This window comes from Mustela erminea, chromosome 8, assembly GCF_009829155.1.
Source record: "Mustela erminea isolate mMusErm1 chromosome 8, mMusErm1.Pri, whole genome shotgun sequence".
Taxonomy (NCBI): domain Eukaryota; kingdom Metazoa; phylum Chordata; class Mammalia; order Carnivora; family Mustelidae; genus Mustela; species Mustela erminea.
This window is the reverse complement of record NC_045621.1, coordinates 45,981,977-46,002,804: the sequence shown is the minus strand read 5'-3', so window position 1 is coordinate 46,002,804 and position 20,828 is coordinate 45,981,977. Positions and strand designations below refer to the sequence as shown.

Here is a 20,828-nt window from a genome sequence, read left to right as displayed (position 1 = left end):
TGACCACTTACGGCTTCCACTGGAATCTTGCAGCTTGTAATTCTTGGACGATGTCCTCAAGCCACAAGTGACAGTTACGAGGGCTAGGGCATCATTCTGTCTGTAGGGAGTGAGTATTTTGTTGTTGCTAACACACGTAATCAAACAACCCAGCAACACAGTCAGGTTTTTATCCTCTAAAATAAATCCAATTTTTTTTTCTTTTTCAGTTTTATTGTTGTTATTAAGTGTACAATGTCCCAGAGACCTGATAAGATGATAATTCCAAGGTGGTGTTTTATAAATGTGTGTTCTACACGCGTGAATCTTAGTGAATAGTCTCCATCTTGGGTGGTTTCCAGACGACACCAGAACCTGCTCTCACTGCTGTTCTGTGGTCTCTCACACTGATCCAGAATCTGTGATACGTGGTCCCCAGGCAAAGCACGTCTGGTCGTTTCTCATTTGGACTTACTGCTGTGGTGAAGGGACTCTGCGATGGCTCGAGCGGAGGCTGGACAGAACTGGAATTCTGGGGACAGTGGTGTGCACGCGGGGCACCCTGTCCCTTCCCACAGTCCTGGTCCCAAGGACAGTTTCTGGGGGCACCCGGCCTTCAAGGCAGCGGACAGGAACTTGGATGTGGACTGATGGGTGCATTTGCTCCAGTCAGGAGACTGACAGTTTCAACCAACTAAATTTCAGTGAAAAAGCTGGGGAAACGCTGTCAGAGTGGGTCAACCTCGCCCTCGGCCTTCCTGGCGCGAGCATGTACGCAGCTGTGGGAAGCCTGCCCAGCGGCCCGGCCACCTCCCCCCTTAGCCCCAGGATCCAGCTCCTGGTGAGTCTTGTCCTCCATGGGCAGCCTCCTCCACCCTTGTTCCTGGGGGAACTCTTTCCCCGCCCCACTCAGACGGAACCCAGTGTCCCAGAGCACACTTCGGGGGTTCCCACAGGAATGAGGGGGCCCTGAGGGTGTCCAAAGGGGACCTGAGACCCGCCACGACCCCGAGGGCAAAAATGGGCTCACTCTCCTCCAGCCCACCTCCCCTAGCCTCCTGTGGGGACTCAGTCTCAACCTCACCAGGGAAGGGCCCCAGGCCGCCCTGAACAGAGGTCACAGGTCAAACCCGCCCCTCTTCAGCCAGGCCCACCTCAGGCAAACTGTGAAAGTCACCAAGTTTTCCAGGACCCCCGACCCGCTTCCCTGCTCTCAGGTCTGGTGCTTGTATCAGTAAACCATCTTCCTGGTCTTCGGCTGCAGCCTCCACACGGGTGGCTGTTTTATCCACGGAACCCCGCTGCATATTGTGGGTGGCCACCCCTCCCTTCCAGCTTTTCCTGTCCAGTGCACTGTGGCAGCACTGTCACAGGGCCCTCCAGACCCCACCACACTTCCCCAAGTCTGAGGCAGAGCCGCCCCGGCGTTTTAGCCTGGAGATGGTGAGCAGCTGGCCATCTTCTTGGATGGACCTCAGAGTCATAGACAGAGGGACGAGAGCCTGCAGTGCCTGGACCCACACGGCCTCCCAGGAAGCTCAGAGGCTGTTCCTCAGAGTCACTCAAAGGGAGAGCACGGGCAGGATGGGCCTGCCCTGTCCTCTGCTCATGTTAGCTGTTGGACAATTCCTCGAAACCCTGTGGGATGGCTAAAGGAACACCCACGAAAAGCCCCTCCTCACCATTGTCCATGGCTTGGGAGTCACCCAGGAGTCCTGGCCTCATCCCACAGACGGCGCTATGGCTCAGACCCCCAGGGCTGGACCAGGAAGAGGGCAGCTCCTCGGCCCTGTGATTTAGGGCTCGGGGCGGAGTTGGGGGTGGGGGGAAGGTGCCTGGGACAGGCACCAACACCAGGCCTCAAAGGCACACATGTAAGCTTTAAATATCTAGACAAGCATGTGAGTCTCCACCTGTGGTCATGTCTGATGTGGGAAAAAAAGGCAGAAGAAAAATTGTTAAATTTCCTTACTACCTACAGCCCACTGACAAGTCCTTGAAACGGGCAGAGTGACCTTCCCCTGGGAGCTCGCTGCCTCCCTGTGGACACCTTCCTAAGGGCACAGGCAATCTTAGCCTGACCCCAGGATCCTGTGAGTCTACTTTAACTATAGAAATTCCTTTGGAAACTTCCTTTATCACTACCTCCCAAGATACATGTTGGCCATCACCCCCAGGCATACGATCCACCAATTACTCAGTCTCATGACTGAGTTTTTACTAAGCAGTAATAAATGACATTTCCCAGCAATAGTTAGCTCCCTCAGGATCCTGGAAGCGTCGTTGCCAAAATACCTGGGAGGCTTATGCTCTCCCTAACCCCCTCCCAACTTTACGGTATATAATGGGCCCCTCCTCAGTACCCCGAGCAGCTCTTCCTGCCCACGGGTCCTGTCCCCAAGCTTTAATAAAACCACCTTTTCTCACCAAAGACATCTCAAGATTGCTTTCTTGGCCGTGGGCTTCAAACTCGAATGTCTTTCCTACATCTGTGTCCTAGTGTTAGGTGTGACCTTGGATCTGAGAGTCCTCAGGCTACAAGCAATACCATTGAGGCAGAGAGGAAAACAGGCTGGTAACCACGCCCCCTGAATCTGCACTGTTGCTGCCGGGTGCAAGGACCACCTTCCTGACTGCTGGACCAAGGGCCATCCTCCACAGGCTCACTGGGCTCCTGGGCAGAGGCCAACAGACAGTGGCAGGCAGGCTTCCAGAGGCTGCTGGGGGCTGAGAAGGGGACAGCTAGGGAGTAAAAATTGGAGGAGAGAGGGGTGTGGAAAGAAGTAGGAACCTCCTTGGTTAGCGAGTCCGGCGGCCAGCAGGGGGAGCTCGCCTGACCAGCACAGTTTGTCAATTGTAGACCAGCAAGTGACAATGCAAACTGACCAGAAAGAATACTAATAAAGGAAGAAAATAGTTTTATTCAAGCCCAGATTAGAACAGCTTCCCGGGAAACACGACCTTCACAGGGAAGAAAGGGCTCCAGAGAATGAACAGTTTTTACAAAGTTTATAGACCTTTTTACATAAGGAGCCACAAATCGACAGGTCAGAGGTACATTCTTGTAAAAGTTCAAAAAGATTATAGCTTAACATATAGGCAGGAATCATGAGTTTTAAGGTCAAGGAATGCAGGGAGTAGCAACATTGATCCCTATGTTAAGGACGAGATAGTTTTCCTTTAGGCCACTCATTTACAAAGCGAGTGTACAAAGTATGCTTGGCAAGCCATAAACCAGGTTTTTTGGTTTAAACAAAGTTATCTTGAGGCACCCGGGGGGTTCAGTCGAGAAGCGTCTGCCTATACCTTGGGGTGGGAAGTGGGGGCATGTTCCTGAGAAGAGACAGGACACACAGCAGGCCACTTCTCCAGAGAGTGCTTCCCTGAGGACAGTCGGTCCCATCTGCCTCCTTGCTGCCTGGGTCCCTTGCTTCCTCCCCATTGTCACACCCCTCTGCGCCTGCACAGGGTCACCCTAATTCCTGGAAGCCCCCGCTTGCCCTCCTTAGCCCTGCTACTGCACAGTGCTGCACTGAGGCCTCCTGTGGCTGGTGGTCATCACGGTCCCACACTCCCATGATGGTCTGGACACTCCATCCTAGTGCCGCAACCCATCATAGTTCCAGCCCCCACCACAGTGGCCCTGCAGGTGACAGGTGCAGCCTGGGGTGCAGCCCGGAGGCCCTGCTGCTCTCATTCTGCCTGTGTGGCCGGAGACGTACCCCCGAGGGCCTGCGGATTGGCCCTGCCAGGCAGATGGCTCTGAGGAGGCTGGAGCAGGTGGCAGGGGTGGGTGGGAGAGGGGAGAGGAGGAGGGTGGGGGGAAGGGGACAGGGGTCTGGGTCTCCCAATCTCCCTCTAGTCCCTTGAGGCTCTCAGGAGCATCCACATCTGCATCTTTGGGCCAAGTCTGGGGACCCCAGTCTCCAACATGAGCCCCTGGGGGCTGTCTCTTGCCTTGGCTTCTCTGTGGAGGTGTCTGTGCTGATCCTGTAGCTCCATTCCCAGGCAGGCCCTCGGGCTCTAGCCGGATGGGCACATCCTGACGGCCACAGCATTGTGGGGAGAGCCCCTCCCGTCCCCCACTAACAGAGGGGATCACCAGGCCTCTCAGCTCAGCCTGTGGGCGTCCCCGGGCCTGGCCCAGAGTGGAGGATGTGGCTGTGGGGTGGCGGCGGCTGCTGGCGCTGGGAGGTGTGATGTGTGTAGCAGAACAAGCGGCCCTGAGAAGCACCCCAAAGGTAGGGACTAGACCTCTTCGACCTGCTTCCGGAACACAACTGAACATTTATTACAAAGAAATGTCTTTTTTTTTTTTTTTAAGATTTTATTTATTTATTTGACAGAGAGAGAGATCACAAGGAGGCAGAGAGGCAGTGAGAGAGAGAGGAGGAAGCGGGCTCCCTGCTGAGCAGAGAGCCCCATGCGGGCCTCAATCCCAGGACCCTGGGACGATGACCTGAGCCGAAGGCAGAGGCTTTAACCCACTGAGCCACCCAGGTGCCCTGCAAAGGAATGTCTTTAAACTTAATTAGCGTCTGTGTCTCTGTAAACGTGCGTCCCACAACCCTGGGATCCAGGCTTCTGGATCCTGAGCTTCGGTCTGCAGTGGTGTTACAGGCCTGAAGAGAGACCTTGGAACTTTGATAGATTTTGGTGTCTAATCATGATCTATAGGTGACACAGAAAAATGTGTGTTTTTTTAAACACCCTTCTCAGTACTTGCCAAGGAGTGCTACCTGGGTGCTCGGAGAGTCCTTCCCTTCCTGAGCACCCTCAGGGGTGGAGTACAGAGGTTGGAGGTCAGCCTAGCATAAGTCAGGGTCATTCTGGAGCTTGAGGGCTGGGGTTGGGGAGGGGGCGCATGCCGCAAAGCAAGCAGCCCAAGGGTCCAAGCCAGCAGAGCAGGAAGAACAAAGATCTGGGGGTGATCCTTAAATTCCTTGCTTAAATTCTACTTGCTGAGCAATAGTCCCCAGCCCCAGGACTCATGAATTTGAAGCAGTATTGTGAGCAGGGAGGCTGCTTCTTGTGGGTGCCATGGTGGGGGAGGGGACTGTTTCCTTGTGGGGGGCCTGTGCCGCCTGCTGCAAGGCCGTGTGTGGGGCCCCTCCTGTGGGGCTCTCCTTAGCTGCCCCGCTGCAGACACCCAGGTCAGGGTGGTCACCTGCAGGTGTGCCCCGCGTCCATCCCTGGAAAGTCAAGGACAGGCGGGTGGTACCCCGCACAAATCAGTGACGTGCTGGGTGGTGGGGCAGGGTGCACTCGCCTGCTTGGCTGCAAGTTCGGCCACCAAGGCCACGTGCACTGGGAGGACACAGAGCACGAAAGTGGCCAGGTTGGCAGCCATGATGTGGAGGGCTCTGGGGATGTGGTCGGCCCCCTGAGGCGGTGCCCGCGGAGCCGAGGCTGAGGGTGAGCAGTGAGATGGAGACCCAAGGCAGGGAGAAGGCAAAGGTCTTGATGGCCCGGATGTGTCCCTGCCCGAAGTAGAAGTTCTCATCTGCAGGCGGCAGGGACATGACCAGGGCCACCGTCCCGGAGACCAGCAACCAGAGGCCAGGCCGGTGAAGGCGGCCCGGCAGGGGCTGCGCCAGGCCCAAGCCTGCAGGGGGAGCAGGAGGTGGTGTCACAGTCCGAGGGATGGCCACAGGGAGGCCTGTGCTCCGGTAGGGGTTGACGTGGTAGAAGTCCTGTGGGACCCTCACAGCGGGCCCTCGAATTCCCCCAGCTCCTGGCCCAGCGTGGGCAGGACTTTGGGTGGGCTCAGCAGCCGTAGGAAGTCGGTCGCTGCTGGGTTGGCCATGGAGACGCTGGTCTTCATCCACCTCTGCCGGCAGCTGCAGAACTCCCAGAGCCCGAGCCCACTGAGGGTCAGCCCTGGTGCCGGATGGGCAGATGGAGACCCTGGTAACCTGGGACGGCACGCGCCCAGCTGTGTCTGATCTGTACCCATTGGAGCTGTTCCCTGACAGGCGGTAGGAAGCTAGTGACCAGCTCCACCTGGGGGCAGGGAGGGAAACGCTGCTGTGGCTGGTCCCTCCTCCTTGACCTCCCCGCTCTCTCTCCCTCCCCCACCACTTCCAGTAACAGCCCCAAGGGCTCCCTGTCTTGATCCCAAGAGGTTCCACTGAGGCCACCCCCTCTGTTCCTCCCAGAGGGACCAGATGCCTGGATAAGCACAGTGGACCCCGCCACAGAAGGGGGCTCTGTGGGGGTTCCTCTCTGGGCTTCTCTACCAGCTCAGCCCAAGACCTTTGTGACTTTACTGTCCACTCTACTCCCCAACATCCTGTGGCCCTGTCTAAGGACCATCAGCCCATGGCCCATGGGGCAGGGCCCCCACACTCCTCTGGCAGGGGCCACAGGCCAGTCTACAGAGAGGGAGGACCCCCCCCGGCCCATCAGGAGAGCGGTGGGATCACCAGGCTGAGCCTGTCTTCTCTCCTGGCTCTGTTGGTCTTCCTGCTTCTGTGTCTGCGTGTCTCCCTCAACCCAGCCACCCCACTCGGCCCTCCCACTCACTGTCCACCCTCCTCCTTGGGGCCCTCCTTTCGCCTCCCTCCCACCAAAGGCTCTCCCCCAACCCCCATCTCCCCCATTCTCTCTCCTCCCCCTCCTCTCAGCCTCTGTCCCCCACCGCCCCCCCCCACTGTCTCTCCCTCTCTCTCCCCCAGCTCTATCTCTGTCCTTCCCACTGTCTCCCCATCTCTGTCCCCCCAGCTCTACCTCTGTCCCTCACTCCTTACCCCCCAACTATCTTACCTCAAACAGACGCTAACTGTCCCCCTAGCCCTTGCCCTACGCCTGCTTGTTCTTGGAGCGCAGTGCGGTCCTCAAGTGGGAAGCACGGGGCTCGATGCAAGCCAGCCTGGGGCCCTGCACCTGGGAGCCCTTTGCCCCAGTGGCTTCCACTGGGCCAGCAGGGAGAGGACAGGCCAGGGCTCACGGAGAGGACAGCAGGGGGCCACAGGCTTGGGGGGTACTCACCAGTCTGGGAGGCCTGGGGTCTTGGGGAGCTGGGCTGGGCCACTGTCCGCACAGCCAGACTGGAGCCCAAAGCCATGATCACAGGCTCTGTGCTCTCTGTGCACAGGTAAGGTCATGCGTCTGAGGGCATCTGGCAGGGGGGCACCCCTGCTCAGAGCCCCCTGCTCTGGTCCCTGTGTGCCTGGCTCCCGCTGTGTCTGCCTGCCATCTGTGACACCCTGCACCACGTTGCTTCCTGACCACAGCCCTGGGCCACCTCTGCAGCCATCTGGAGCCCGGGGCCAGAGAGCGAGGGCACTTCCAGCCTGCAGGGACTGGCCTCCCACACGGGGCAGAGCAGGGCCTGCATGCGGCTTCCAGGAGGCCAGTTTGGGCCAGGTGGTGCCCCCCAGCTCTACACATCCATGGTTGGCACTGGCTGGGGAGACCTTGGACAGGATACCTGCCTCCTTCAGGACTGGAGAACCCAGAGACCCTCAGCCGCATCCCCCTCCCCCACAGCCAAGGAGAGCTGCCGCTCAGGGTTCCAAGCACCCAGCCCGACAGGGTGGCAGGCTGTAGTGGACGCTGTGGGGTGCTGCCGGGGGCCCCCATAATGACCAAGGCACATGCTGCCTGCCCTTCCTGCCAGAGTTGACAGCCCAGCCCACATCCCCTCTGGACTTGCCCTCAGCAAGTAACACAGGGCCTCGGGGACCGTGTGTCCATGGCAACCTGTGTTCTTGGCTGCATCATCTCAGCGCAGGGCCCCCACGGGTACGGAAGCCTGTCCCTTGGCCCTCCCCGCTCTGCTAGCACCATTGAGGGTAGGATTCCCAAGCACACTCCTCGGGAAACCCCTGCATGCAAACCTCCCTCTCAGAGACTTCTGGAAGCCACCCCGATGCAGGAGTGTGAGCTTGCCCCAGCACCAGGGCGGCCCTGCCCTTGGCCGTGCCGGCAGCCCCAGGGAGAGGGTCCAGGCCTGGGGCTACAGAGGGTCTGCCGACCACCTGCAGGAGGAAGGGCATCAGAGGAAATTGAGAACTGGCCCCGGCTCGGGAGAGCCTGGAAAGAAGCAGAGGCATGTGGGGGAGCCCATCTTCCCATGAATCGGGGACACCTCACAGTGGAACAACATGGCCTGTGAAGCCATGATGGGGGTAAGCTGAGGGCGGTGCTAGGAGGACACTGGGAGGGACGGCCCGCCACACAGATGCAGCGATGGGCGCCAGCTCATCAGCCATCTTGTGTGCGGCAGGGGCTCTGAAAGGGTGGCGAGGACACCCCTGCTCTGAGAGGTGTGTGGTCCCGATCCTGTGGGGGGAGGGGTCTCTTGGTCGTCAGTGTCATTTCTGCCCTCCTATGTACCCTTCCGGGGAGGCAGGAGCTGGAAGACCCTTTCACTGCCAGCTCATGAGATGGACAGGCTGCTTCCCCCAGCGGGTTTCACGTGGTCAGACTTGGGGGGCCACTATCTGGATGGTCACTTGGGGAATGTGGGCAGTAGTTTCCTGAAGCACTGACCTTCTGGTCGGATGGACACTGTGTTCTGCTGCCTCCCTCCCTAGGGCCCCTGGGGTGCCCAAACCCTGCCATGCCCCTGCACAGGGGGCTGGGCAGCAGCCCCACACCTGCACCCGTTCCCCAAGACCCTGCAGAGCCCTTGCTGTGGTACTGCCTCTGGTTGATATACCCTGGCCTTGTAGAAGATAGACATGTGTTCTCAGGGAAGGTTTCTCTGGTGCACAGCAGCGGGTGGGTCCCCGATAACAGGAGGCCAAGCTCAGCTCTGCCCATGGGTTGCCAGCCTCCTCCCTCAGAATACTTTCTCCTGAGGCCAGCTGCAGCCAGGCTCCAACCCCCAGCAGAGACAGAGAGCCTTCACAGAGAAGCAAGCTGTCCCAGAGGAAACAGCCACAGACAAGGGACATTGGCCGGATGACACACAGACGATTAGGAATCAGGTGACATGGTCCCCCCAGGAGCACCTTCCTTCTGTGTGCAAATTCCTGGATATGTACAGCTGTGTCTCGTGCAGCTCTCTGGTTGGACACACCCCGGTCCTGGGCCCTTTTCTGGGTCCCTCCCCATCATGGCTCTGCTTTCCACAGCCATCCTGATCTGTCTGCTGCTTGGAGACCACAGATGCCACCACCTCCTGCTTCATCTGCTGGAGGTGAAGTCACCTCCCGTCACTTGCTGCTCACACTTCCTCTGGTTACTGCCTGGCCCTCACCAGCCTGTACACTCCAGACCCCCTCCAGATGACTATGGCATGGGACAGAACAGTGTCCCTAGCCAGATAAAATACCCTAGATGTAAGCCTAGCAGAAGGAGAATGAACTGGTGTCCTCCCGCATTCTGGGCCCTATACTCCTGTTGATGCAACCTCAAAGTGAGCCTGCTTTCAGATGCCTGTTGCTTGCTAATTAATGGTGAGCCCAGTCCTGACCAGTGTGCCCAACTGCCCCGTAAGCCATCTGAGCCAGAGTGGGGGGTGTTAGGGCAAAGGTATTCCATGTGGTCTGGCCCGGCCCAGAAGCCTCTCAGAGTGTGTGGGCCATGATTAGTGTCCAGAAGTCAGTTCTTTGGATGTTTAACATCTGTGATTTTTACCTTGGCTCCTTTTCTTGCTCCTTTGGGAATTTTGTGAAAGTCCAGCTGCCTGCACTTGCTGGGAGTCAGGAGCGGCATGAGGGACAGAGGGCACACCCATCCCCTTCCCCAGCCACAGACGGGGGCCAGCAAGGGGGAGCCGTGGGGGGCCCCTCTCAGGAGGCTGGTGTCCTAGGAGCATAGCCAGCTGCCTCCGCCACCCAGCAGCTCCAGCCCCACCACCAGAAGACCCCGAAGAGGTCTCCTCCCAGCGTCCCTGCCCTCCCAAGGACATCCCTGGCGAGCCTACAGCACGGGAGAACACCGGGGAGCTGGGCCAGTCCACATGGCTGCGTTCCCCCCAGCCCTGCTCCACCCGACAAGCCTGGCCATCTGTACGCCTTCTCAGCACAGAGTGCTGCCTGGCCCAGCCCTGGTGCACGTCGGGGGGGGGGGGGGGCAGGGTTGGCACTCCCTACCCAAGGTGACAAAGGGCAGGGGTCCCCAACGGTGGAGGGGACATCTGAGCCCCAGCATAGGACAGCCGTGGATTGAGTTGCATGGGCCCCCTGACAGCCCCATCCCCGAGCAGAGGTCCCCTAAGCGTGGACCTCCCTGAGCAGGGACTACTCCCCGCGGGGCCCCTGAGGAACTGCCTCAGCTGCAGGGGCCCAAAGCCGGGACATTTGGGCTCCAAGCACACAGACAGAAGAATAGGAAAGGGAGGCTCTTTGGTGCCTAGGGAGGCAGGTGGGCTGGGGTTTCGAAGCCAAGCCCCTCAGGCCAGCACCACAGGGGGCCCCTAGAAGGCCCTGGTAGTTCCAGCCTGAGTGGGGGTGCCCAGGCCCAAGCAGGGAGGCCAAGGAGGGGTTAAGGTACAGCTCACACAGGCCTGGGCACCCCCCCCTCCCCCCGCCTAGGGACCTCCAGGTCCTGCAGCCCCCAGGCAGGGTCCTCCAGCTTCCCTTAAGAAATCATGAAGGGAGCGTGCCCCCTCGACAGACCTTGGCCCCTTCCCCTCTGTCCCCCAGCCCACTGCCAGCCCATTGCATCTGTGCAGCCCCTACAGGGTGTCGAGCGGTCCTGATTCTTCCTTGGCAGGAGGAAAGCAGGCTGTGGGCCTTTAGTATGGCCCTTCCGAGAGCTGCCCATAGCCCCCAGGAGACCTGCAGATGGCTGGGAGTGGGCCAGGGGGTGGGAAGCAGATGGAGTGACCCAAGGAGAGCCCCTGGATGGAGAGTCCTTGAAAGCCACCTGGAAAGACACCCCAGCCTCCCACCATGAGAGTGTGGGGGACCCTTGACAGTCCAGGCCCAGCCCTGGGGGACAGCAGAAGGCTGCCCACTGAGGCGTCACAGCACAGAGCAAGCATACACTCCAGTACCCCAGGGGTACCAGACTCTGGGTGCTCCAGTGTTGGCCCTGTCCAAGATTGGCCTCACTTAGCCTTCAGGCCTCCTGCTCTGGTCCCAACCCTCTTCCGTCCCAGGGGTTGGGACAACTCTGCCTCAGGGTCCGTGCCCGCACCCCTTCCACCCTGCCAGGCTCCTGGAGCATGCCCAACAGCCACAGCGAGTTCAGGGATGCCCCAGCAGGCAGGACCTCCCAGAGAGCCTGGGACCTGGCCCATGTGTCCACAACTTGTTCTAAGCAAGGGTTACAGAGAGGGAGTTCTCATTCTTGTGGGCCTTGGCAATGGGCATCGAGGCCAGCGAAGATGCCTCCTGGAACTCCTTGGCCATGAAGTAGTAGCAGATGGCGTCCAGACAACAGTTGGCATCCGAGAGCTTGCCTGTGATGATGAGTGCATAGCAGATGGCAGAGGTGTTCAAGCTCGTGGCCACGACCACCATCAGCACCACGTGAATGGGTAGGAAGCAGACCACGAACACAGCCAGGTTCGCCCAGACCATGCGGGTGGCCCTTCGGGTCGCCTCTGCCTGGTCCGGGATGGCTGTCGGCCTCTGGCCCAGGGCGGTGACTACGCGCAGGGAGCAGAAGACCAGCACAGCCAGCGGCAGGAAGAAGCCCAGGAGGGAGAAGAACGTAGTGTTGGAGCTTTGCCGGGATGCATTCGAGAAGCAGAAGCCACCCTCCTGCACGCCAAGGGCCCAGCGCAGCCCCAGCAAGCCGGCCACCAGTGCCCAGAGCGCCGCACACACGGCCGCAGCCTGGCGAGGGGAGCGGAGTGTCCGCGCACGCAGTGGGTGCCGTACGGCCACATAGCGGTCCACGGCGATGGCCGTGACCAGGCTGATGCTCATGTACCTGTTGGCCAGGTAGACGCCCTGGGAGAGCTGGCAGAAGGGCGTGTCTGTGGTCCTCTCCTTCAGGGAGTGTAGGAAGAAGGGTATGGTGCAGAGCAGGCAGAAGTCGGCCACTGCCAGGTTGACCATGTAGACTCGGGTTTCAGTCCATCGCTGCATACGGCTGCAGAACACCCAGAGCGCCAGGCCGTTGAGCAGCAGCCCCAGACCCAGCAGCAGCCCCGTGTAGGTGGAGAGGACAGTCTTGACCAAGGGGGGCCAGGGGAGATCTTCGGGGACACAGGTGCTGTTGCTCATGGTCCCGCTGCTGAGGGCGAGAAGCAGAGGATAAGGATGGCAGGCAGGGAAGGGGGGCGTGGGGCTGGCAGGGCCCCAACCCACCTCCAGCCCACATCCAGGATCCAGACTCGCCTTCCCCAAGAAAATCATAGAAATCATCAGGAGCTGCGTGTCACCCTCCGGGCCAGACCCAAATCCCCATGCACTGGATTGATAGGGAAACCCGAAGCTCTCAGAGGCTGGGTCAGGGGGTGGGGGTGTGTGTGGCAGGGGGCAGGGTAACACAGCCAGGTGGCCCAGAGACAGAACCAGATCTCCTCCCCTCTCCCCAGCCTCCTGGCCTGTGACGCGTCTGGTGCTGGGCAGAAAGGAAGGTGGAGGAGCTCACAGTGGTCAGTGTGCCAGTGCTCAGGTCCCGAGGGCCTGAGCCCGCTGAGAGGGCCCCTCTGCCCCTCCCTGTACTTGGCCACAAGAGTTGCTGATCTGTGAGCCACCCTCACACCCCCGCTGTCTCCCACCCGGCTGCTCCTGTCGGCAGAGGGCCAGGTAGCAGGGCTGCGGCTCAGGATGACTCCCCGGAAAGCCCAGGACTCTGGTCTCCCTCCCATGCTGCTGCCCTACATCCTCTTCCCAGGGCACAGCCGCCATAGGCCCCAGACACAACCCTCTTGCCGAGGCTCTGCCTACCCCAGTCCTATGCGCCAGGGTCCCACTTGGAAGGGCCCCTTGAGTCTTCTGTGGTCAGAGCCTTGATGGCAGCCCTGCCCCTTCAGGCCCAGACCTGCAGGTCAGAGCAGGCCTCTGGGCAGCCCTGGGCATCCATCCCTGTCACCGTTAAGGCCACCATAAGACCTCACCCTCCACCACCCCATGCAGTCCCCTAACTCCCCGGACACACTCCAGAACACAGCCCCAGAGTCAGGGTAGACTTGGTCAGGGCTCTGACACCCACGGCATGGCCCATGATCTAGGAACTGGACTCTGGATTCACCCCAAGCTGGGCGGACCTCAGGCATTCCAGCAGAATGGGGCACTGGTGTCACACACGTGGGATCACGGGGCACCTGGATGGGTGGCCTGTGTGCCCAGTGTCTGGCACAGGGAACACTCCCCCCTACACCTTGGTTCCTTTGGCTGGGTGGCTGGGGGGACAGAGTGGGAGTGGCCACCCCTCCCCACATGAGTACCAGGACCTCTGGGGGCTCTCTGCTCTCCAGGATTGGTATGGAAGGGAGGGTTCCTGGGCGGGCTCTGCGTCCCTGCCTCTTCCCCACACAGGAAAGGGAGAAATATCCAGAACCATTAGGTTCATTGGTGCCTGGGGCTGGATGGGTGGGAAGGAAGCTCATTTCCTCACTGCAATCCCTTGGGGACCTCCAGGTCACAGTCCATTAGGGAAGCAGGAGCACAGATTTCAGCTGGAAACAGAAATATTCTGCCAAATTATCCCATTTCATCCCTTTTGAATTTGAAAATGGCACACTTGCCAGCAATTAAAGTTATATGAGCTCTTCACTGCATGTGAAGACTGCACACATTGCTAATGATACTCTCTCTTTTTTTTTTTTTCCTTAAAGGATTCTGGTTTTCTCTCTGTTCTGACACCCAGATTCAGAGGCCCCTCAGACCACAAGCCAGCCAGGCTCCATGGACCCCCCAGTGCCTACTGGAACCATCCATGGGGGTCCTTCCTCCTTGTCTGCCCTGCCCTCACAACTGCAGCTCACCCAGAAACACAGGTGACCTGCCAGGCGGGCTCTGGTCAGATCCCCCTGCAGACCAGGATCCTCAGAAGCTGCTGGGAACATGCCATGATTATGCAAAATCTGGGTCCTTCCATGCTGTGGGCCCTGCTCTGCCCACCTGCTCTGCGTCCAGGGCCAGTCCCTTGCACCTTGGCCAGCAGTGCATGCGCCCGTGGGCTGGGTGTCCTGCTGCACACACTTGGGAGCGTGGCTTACAAGTAAGCCTCAGTGTGCCCCAGGGAGAGGATGAAAACTTGGCAAGGTATTGAGGATACACACTGAGACTGGGGAGAGTTGCCCAGCTTCCGAGGCTCTCACTGTAAAAGCTCAGGAAATCCCGCCCCAGGGTCCAACCCAAGTGGCCTGGGGCCCCCAGAAGCCATCAGAGTCAGCACATGCCCCTGCCTGGGTCGGACCCTGACACAGGGATCTGTGCCCAAGGCAGGGACCCAGCAGGTCTTCTGCTCAGATAGGCAGGCTTGTCACCTCCAGTAGACACTGCCCTAGTGTCTGGGGCCCCAAGGGCACAGGGCAAGTGCTTGGTAGCCAGAGGCTCTGAGTTTCCTGCGCGGGGAGGCCGGGAGTGGGTAGCACCTCCAAGGTCCCACTTCCTTCCTGAGGCTGAGCTCAGTAAGCTTCCCCACCTGCGTGGAAAGGTGCCCTCAGTTCTGCGCTGACAGACCTTTGCAATGACCTGAAAGTAGCCCGGGTGGTGGCATTTGGGAGGCCCACACGCCCCGCGGCCTCCGCCAGCCCTCCCTGCTGTCTGGGAGGGGGTGCCATGGAGTAGGAAGTCAGGCAGAGGGTGGGGTGCAGACCCCAGGTGCCTGAGCGCTGTAGGGGCTTCTGGAGCCTGTACTGCACACAGGAAATCCTCTAGGATCCAGCTAGTTGTGTGTGAGTGAGATGGATGTGTGGCCAGACAGACCCCTATAGCAGGAATACGGCCCTCAGACACTTTCTCTTCTGGTTTCTCAGATCCTGGTCACAGCCCATAAAGTGGGTTTCAGAGTCTCAAACGAGGTAGGAGTTTTGGGCTGCCTGGGGTAGTTTCTGGGAAAGGAAGTGGGAGCCAGCACAGCCTTCCTAGACAGAGAACCAGCATGTTGGGTAAGAGGGAGCGTCCTGGAAACAGCCAGGAGAGCAAGGCCAGCCAGTCCTCCCTGCCCGCAGCTCCACAAAGTAAGCAGTTGGCCCAGGGCTGGGTCCCCAGGGGCTGCAGGGTGGTATTCCCTACCTCCATGGCCAGCATCCCAGCAGGAGGGCCACCTGTGCACCACCCCCCTCTCCTTGCACCACCCGCCCCCCACGCCCCTGGACAGGGGACTTCCTGCCGCTCTGCTCCTCCCTCCCCTCCCCCGGGTGTCCCCCCCGTCAAGCCCATCTCTTCAGAAGCCAGATCTCCAGACCAGGCCTCACCCCTGCCCCCTGCTCCTCCAGGCCTTCTGGCCCTGCCCTCACTTAGCCCCAGGCACCTGTGGGCCTCCGTGTGGGCCCTGCAGTCTATCCCAGCATCTCTCCTGGCACAGCTGTGAGGGACAAGGGAATGCTCCCATTCCCAGAGGTAGGAACTGAGACCCAGAGGAGGGAGGGGCTGGGCGGCACCCCCCCAGACCCTGCCACCAGAACTCTCTGCCCAGAGGCTCCTGAAGAGGGGTCTTGTCTCCACCCTCCCCCACCACAGTGGCCCCAGGCCCATCCCTCCAGGCCCAGCCTGACCGAGGTCCCAGCATGGCTCCTCCCTCTCTCCCTGCCTCTCTGTCCATCTCTGGCATCCCCAGCCATTTTGAGCACCCCACTGGGTCTGGTTTTCTAGAAAGAATTTCTCATGGATTAAAGTAGCAGGCTGTGTACTTTGTTCTAGCTCGTGGCAGGGACCTCCTGCTCTCAGCCACATCAATGCCTCAGCTAAGGGCACAAAGGAAGGCCCCCTGAAGCGTGCTGACCAGTTGGTTGTGGCCTGGAGGGGAGCACGGGGTGGGCTGGGGCCTCCGTGTGGACTGTGAGGTGGGCTCCCTCCCAGGGGCAGAGGCCCCCTGCACCCCCAGGGTTCACAAGGCTTGGGAGCACAGGGCTGGCTCCAGATTGCAGCCCAGGTCCATTCTCTTGCTGGTGGCAGCCTTGAACCACCAACACAGGCCTGGCAGAGCAGGACTTGCAAGCACCTCTCCCCCACCCCGTGGAGCCCCTGGGAGCCTCCCCCAGTCTGCCCTCCCTCCTGGCCACCACCTGCAGGACCCCCCAGGTCCCTCCCCTGCTTCACACCTGCAGAGCCCATGTGCTCCCCCTTCCTCCTGGTTCTCCACCCCTCTGGACACTTGGGGCTACTCCGCTGATGACAAAATGCGCATCCTTGCCATGTGCAGCTGGGCCTTCTAGGGAAGTGAACGTGGCCGCTGAGTCACTGCACAGAGCTCTGGGCTGCGGCCCAGGGGCGGGCCCAGGAAACGCTGCAGCCTCTGGGCACTCCCGCCCTCCCCAAGCTCCCCTCACTCCCCTCGCCTGCTGAGAATGATGCCCCCGACTGGGTCAAATGAGGAATCAAAGTGCCAAGGAAGAGGGCAAAGGGCCCTAAGGACACCGGGCAGTGCAGCCTTGACCCACCGAGGGTCAACTCCCCAAGCTAAAAGGTGCATCTGCTCTGACATCACTGCTCCCCCTTTGTGCCCACCCTTGGGGCCCCCGCCTGGGCGCCACAGGGGACGTGGCAGGGGGACGCAGGCCATCCATGTAGGTGTGCCCTCATGCAGAGTGGGGCATGCACTCCCATCGGCTCACTATTTCTGGGGGTTCACAGAAGGCAGACTAGGACAGGAGGCTTCTTGGAGGAGGCGGCACTTGAGCTGGGCGTGAATGGTGGAGGAGGTGGAGATGGAAGGGCTTTCTGAAAGGTGGAAGGGTGCCCATGGGGCAGGGAAGGAGCACGCTAGCCTGGAGGAGGAGGAGGAAGGGAGGCAGCTTCTCTCCCACAGCCTGAAGCCCACAGCAGGCAGGGGAGGTAGCCGGCCGCCTGCTCTGAGACATGACCCTTTCTGCGGGTGGACGGGAAGCATGAGAGGTGCTCCCCAGTGCTGGACAGGCCACCTTCAGAGCCGGACTGGTGGCTGGGTAGAGGCTGGTCTTTCACGACCTCCCCTCCCTGCCACATTGGAGCCTGAAGCAAAAGAATGCCAGTCCCACCGCCCGCCCTTAGCACAGGGCCAATTCATGTTCACGTTCATGGAGGGTTGGTGCTCTTGATTCCGTGTAGTCAAACATAGCATCAAAGCCCAGTTAGTCCCCATGACTGGGTGCTGGCAGCCTCTGAGATGTTCGGCCTGAGGCCAGGGCCACCCTTGCCGCACCCTGGCCCCAGCCCTGGCCCAGGCACCTGGTGTCTGGAAACTGAGGCCTCTGGAACCTTGACTCAGCCACAAGTCTAGACTATCTGCGGAGCTGAGCGAGAGAGGACCCAAGCTTCTGTCATCTCCCCACCATGGACACTTTCTGTTCTTCTCTTCCCAGAAACCTGGTCTGGGAAACCTCTTCCCCTCCCACCAGACTGGCCAGATGAGGGTGCCACAGGGGGAAACAGGGGATGGGGAAACCTGTGGGGGAGGGGTGCTGGGGACACCATGGGGTCGGGTCAGTCCCACCTGCCATCCATCTCCCGAGTGCCCCTCCCCTCCTCAGCAGGGGGGCCCTGGCCACCCCCTCCTGCTCTTCCTCACAGACCCTCCACCCCCATCCAACATCCTCTTGCCACGAGAGCTCCTCCTCACTCTTGGCAGACTAGTGTCCTTCTCACACACAGGAAACACTCCGGAACTCCTCCCCAGAATGGAACTGCTGTTGGCCTGTCCCTAAGTCACCCCCCCCTGCACTGTCCCCCATTAGGAGGGCTTCTTCTCTCCAGTGTCCCCTGGCCCTGTGGTCTTCCCTTAGCATTCAGACCCAGCTCAACTCCCCAGAGGGAGAGGACAGTCACAACTTCCTGGCTACATTGCCCCCCAGGCCTCTCCCTTCTGGCATCTACCCTGTACCCCAGGAAATGGCTGGGGTGCATGGAAGGCCAGGGATAAGTTGCCCCCAGCCTCCAGCCAAAGCCCCAGGCCCAGTCCTGTGGGGAACAGCTTCTGAGGGGGCTACTGGAGGATGGCTGCCCTGTTTCCAGAAGCCGGCACGCACATCTGTGGTGGCAGGAAGAGCCTTGCGGTCTGACACTCAGCTCTGACACTCCTTGGCCTCTAGACCTCTCATGCTATCTGTGACCTGAGAGTTGCACACGCCAGGGCTCGACACAGAGGCCACGGGTCTAGAACAGCACTCTGGAGCCCTGGAGTCCTGGGGTGGGCAGCCCTGGCTCTGGTCATCCAGTGCTCCTGATCCTGCTCTCTGCACTTCCCCTCAGCACCCCCTCGGAAATCTTCCCCCTGGAGCCCCTTGTTCCCTCTTCACCCTGTATCCAGGAGGGCACTGCTGGGCCGCCTGGGACCCCACAGTGCCAGTCAGAAGTTCTGGTCAAGCCAGGCACCCAGACAGCCCATCCACAGTCCTTTCCGGATGGAGATTGGCCCAAGCAAGGTGGGAGCGGGGGCTTTGCCAGAAGGGAGAAGCCACCATAGGACAAGGGACACTGGGCAACTGGGATATGAGGGCATCCTGAGCAGTCCTGAAAGGGTTCTGAGGTCCTAAGGGTTCCTGAGGGGTACTGAGGGGCCCTGAGGTGGTCCTGGGGTCCTGAGGGGGTCTTGAGGAGGTCATGAGGAGGTCCTGAGGGGTCCCCAGGTCCTGAAGAGGTCCTGGAGTCCTGAAGGGTCCTGAGATCCTGAGGGGTTCCCAGGTCCTGAGGCAGCCTGAGGTCCTGAGCTCTTGCAACTTTGGCTGAGTTGCTCCTGCTCCCACTGCAGGCATCCTTTGTCACATCACAGGGGTGGCTGGCATGGGAACAAGGGGATCTGAGGGGCCGATGGGGGGTTGCTATCCTGTCCCTCCCACTCCCAATGCCACAGCCTAGCAGACTCACCGGCTTAGCATGGGAGTGCCCTGGGCATTGCCCGTCCCTGTCCTTCCTTGCTTCGACCCCATCCCCTTCACCAGCAGCAGGGCGCAGCTTCCCGCAGCCTCTGCCCTCAGACACTTGGGACTAGGCTCTGGCAGCTGTCCACCCCTTCGCCTCCCACCCCCTCTGCTTGTGCTCAGCTGCGCCTTTCCCCCTAGCTGGAAGATGCCTCGGGGCATCTAGACACCTGCAGGTGACAGAAGTGTCCCCATCTGGCACACCCCATGCCCCATAGCCACATCCAGCAGGGGAGGCTGCTGCTCTGGGGAGACGGCAGCAGGTGCTGGCCCCATGGCTGACCCTAGGGCCCCCAGCTGCCCTGGGATGGCTCACTCACCCCTACAAAGCTGCTGCTGCCCTCCTCGGGGCTGGCTCCTCAAGGGGCTGTCCTCTGGTCTCTGCTGCTGCTCGGAGCCCCATGGGACCCTGCCAGATAGGGGTGGTGGGGTGGGGTGGTGCTGCTCCAGCTGCTTTTCACACTGTTGCTGACCCCCTGAACTCGCTCCCTTACTCTCACAGACCTCCTTCCCCTTTTTCTGCCCAAGGCGCTCTGTGGCTGTGAGGCTGGCCGCTGGCCCCATGCCAGGTCCTCCGCCTGCTCTCACGCCTGGGGATGCTGCCTTCCAGCACCACCCTACCTCCGTAGCCGGGGAGGCAGACATGGTGGTCCTGGAGCCCAGAGCCCGGCCGGGAGCTGTCCCCACTCACTGCGCCCACCCTCCCCAGGAAGCCTCCTCTTCCAGGTGGTCCTCCCAGCTCAAGCACCTGCCTGCCAAGACTTGCAGGGCTGGGCCCAGGCTGAGAGTGTGACGGGTGGAGAGCACGAGCTCACTCCACCTGGAAATCACCGTGAATGTCTACAGCTGACATGGAGGGAGCCTGAGAAGGGCAATCTCCCCGGAAAGGGCATGTGTCTTCAGGAGGGGTCCCACTGCCCACCTCCCAGGGCAGCCGGCCTCCTGCCTGGACTTCTCTGAGCCAGTCTGTGGGTGTGGGGTCCAAGGAGAGGCTTAATTTTCCAGCACCCGCAGAGATGCCCAGACAGGGGTCCTCAGCTTCCCCAGACCAACACTGCTGAGCACTTCCTGCTCGTCCATGTCATTCCCCCTACCGCTCCGAAGGACCACTTCCTCTGGAAGTTGGGCAGGACACCAATGGAGAGCAGAGAGGAACAGATTCACAGAAGAGGAACCATGAGCTAGAGAGGGTTCATTGGAGATCTGAAACAATGCTCAGCATATTCATGAAATGAGAAATAGAAATTAAAAGTGTCTTGCAGCACAATTTGTCCCTGTCAGATGAGGCTATATCCTGGCATCTGACAGCCATCTCTGGGGGAGATAGCCTTGGATGTTATCTGTTGGGATTTAACGTGATATGAACCCCATCGAAGGGAACCTAGAAATCGCACAAACTTAGAGATGCCTTGCCTGTTGACCCAATCATCGTGGTTCCAGGAATCTGTCCCACTCACAGACCAGCCCAGTGAGGAAGAGGAGACTGGAGAGGCTATTTCTTGCCGTGCGGTAGGGTAGCACAGCCTGACGTCAAAGGGCCCTGCATGCATGAAGTGCTTGCTGTTTACACTGCGGGGCACCAGGAGATTGTAAAAAGGAAAAAGAAATATTCTAGATGTTACTAAATGGTTTTCTCCAGGATAGATTGCTTAGTGAGAAAAATCACTGATGTGTCTTTATTGATTTACAGCATGCCAGCAGCTTGTCTTTACAAATGGAAGGATAAGCCATTAAATTTGTTTTAAATTAAATTATTACCTATAGGGAACAGGCAGAAAGGAGGTGAAGGGAGACTAGATAGAAACTAGACTTCTGTATACAGGAATATCCCTTGGTTTGTGGCTTTGGCTTTAGAGCTACATAAATATTTATGTAATTACTAAATTAAATTGAATTACATTTTTAAAGGAAATTTTATTTATTTATTTTTTTT

At 59.6% G+C, this 20,828-nt stretch overlaps 2 protein-coding genes across 5 annotated transcripts; both read right to left on the bottom strand.

The window, feature by feature from the left end:
* Nucleotides 1–4,415: 4,415 nt before the first annotated feature.
* On the bottom strand, nt 4,416–7,286 carry LOC116597547. The gene is made up of 2 exons (XM_032355407.1): nt 6,970–7,286; nt 4,416–5,982 (listed from the first exon to the last, which is right to left on the bottom strand). Exons 1-2 carry the CDS (start codon nt 7,083–7,085, stop codon nt 5,211–5,213), a joined length of 888 nt encoding a protein of 295 aa, XP_032211298.1. The 5' UTR covers nt 7,086–7,286; the 3' UTR covers nt 4,416–5,210.
* Nucleotides 7,287–7,373: 87 nt separating this feature from the next.
* Nucleotides 7,374–20,569, bottom strand: GPR35 (G protein-coupled receptor 35). 4 transcript variants are annotated; one of them, XM_032355402.1, is made up of 3 exons: nt 19,216–20,568; nt 16,103–18,753; nt 7,374–12,120 (listed from the first exon to the last, which is right to left on the bottom strand). In XM_032355402.1, the coding sequence occupies exon 3, from the start codon at nt 12,108–12,110 to the stop codon at nt 11,193–11,195; it is 918 nt and encodes a 305-aa protein (XP_032211293.1). In that variant the 5' UTR covers nt 12,111–12,120; nt 16,103–18,753; nt 19,216–20,568; the 3' UTR covers nt 7,374–11,192. The 4 variants fall into 4 exon arrangements, with proteins under 4 accessions (XP_032211293.1, XP_032211294.1, XP_032211296.1 ...); XM_032355403.1 differs by having other exon boundaries at nt 7,374–12,117; XM_032355405.1 differs by lacking the exon at nt 16,103–18,753 and having other exon boundaries at nt 19,216–20,569.
* Nucleotides 20,570–20,828: the final 259 nt, after the last annotated feature.

Bases quoted from the DNA above. Each gene is read 5' to 3' on its own strand.
- GPR35 (XM_032355405.1), bottom strand. From the start codon at position 12,110: ATGAGCAACAGCACCTGTGTCCCCGAAGATCTCCCCTGGCCCCCCTTG.
- LOC116597547 (XM_032355407.1), bottom strand. From the start codon at position 7,085: ATGACCTTACCTGTGCACAGAGAGCACAGAGCCTGTGATCATGGCTTT. The intron at 5,983-6,969 runs GTGAGTACCCCC...CCCTGCCCCCAG, and splicing joins ACCCCAGGCCTCCCAGACTG to GTGGAGCTGGTCACTAGCTT.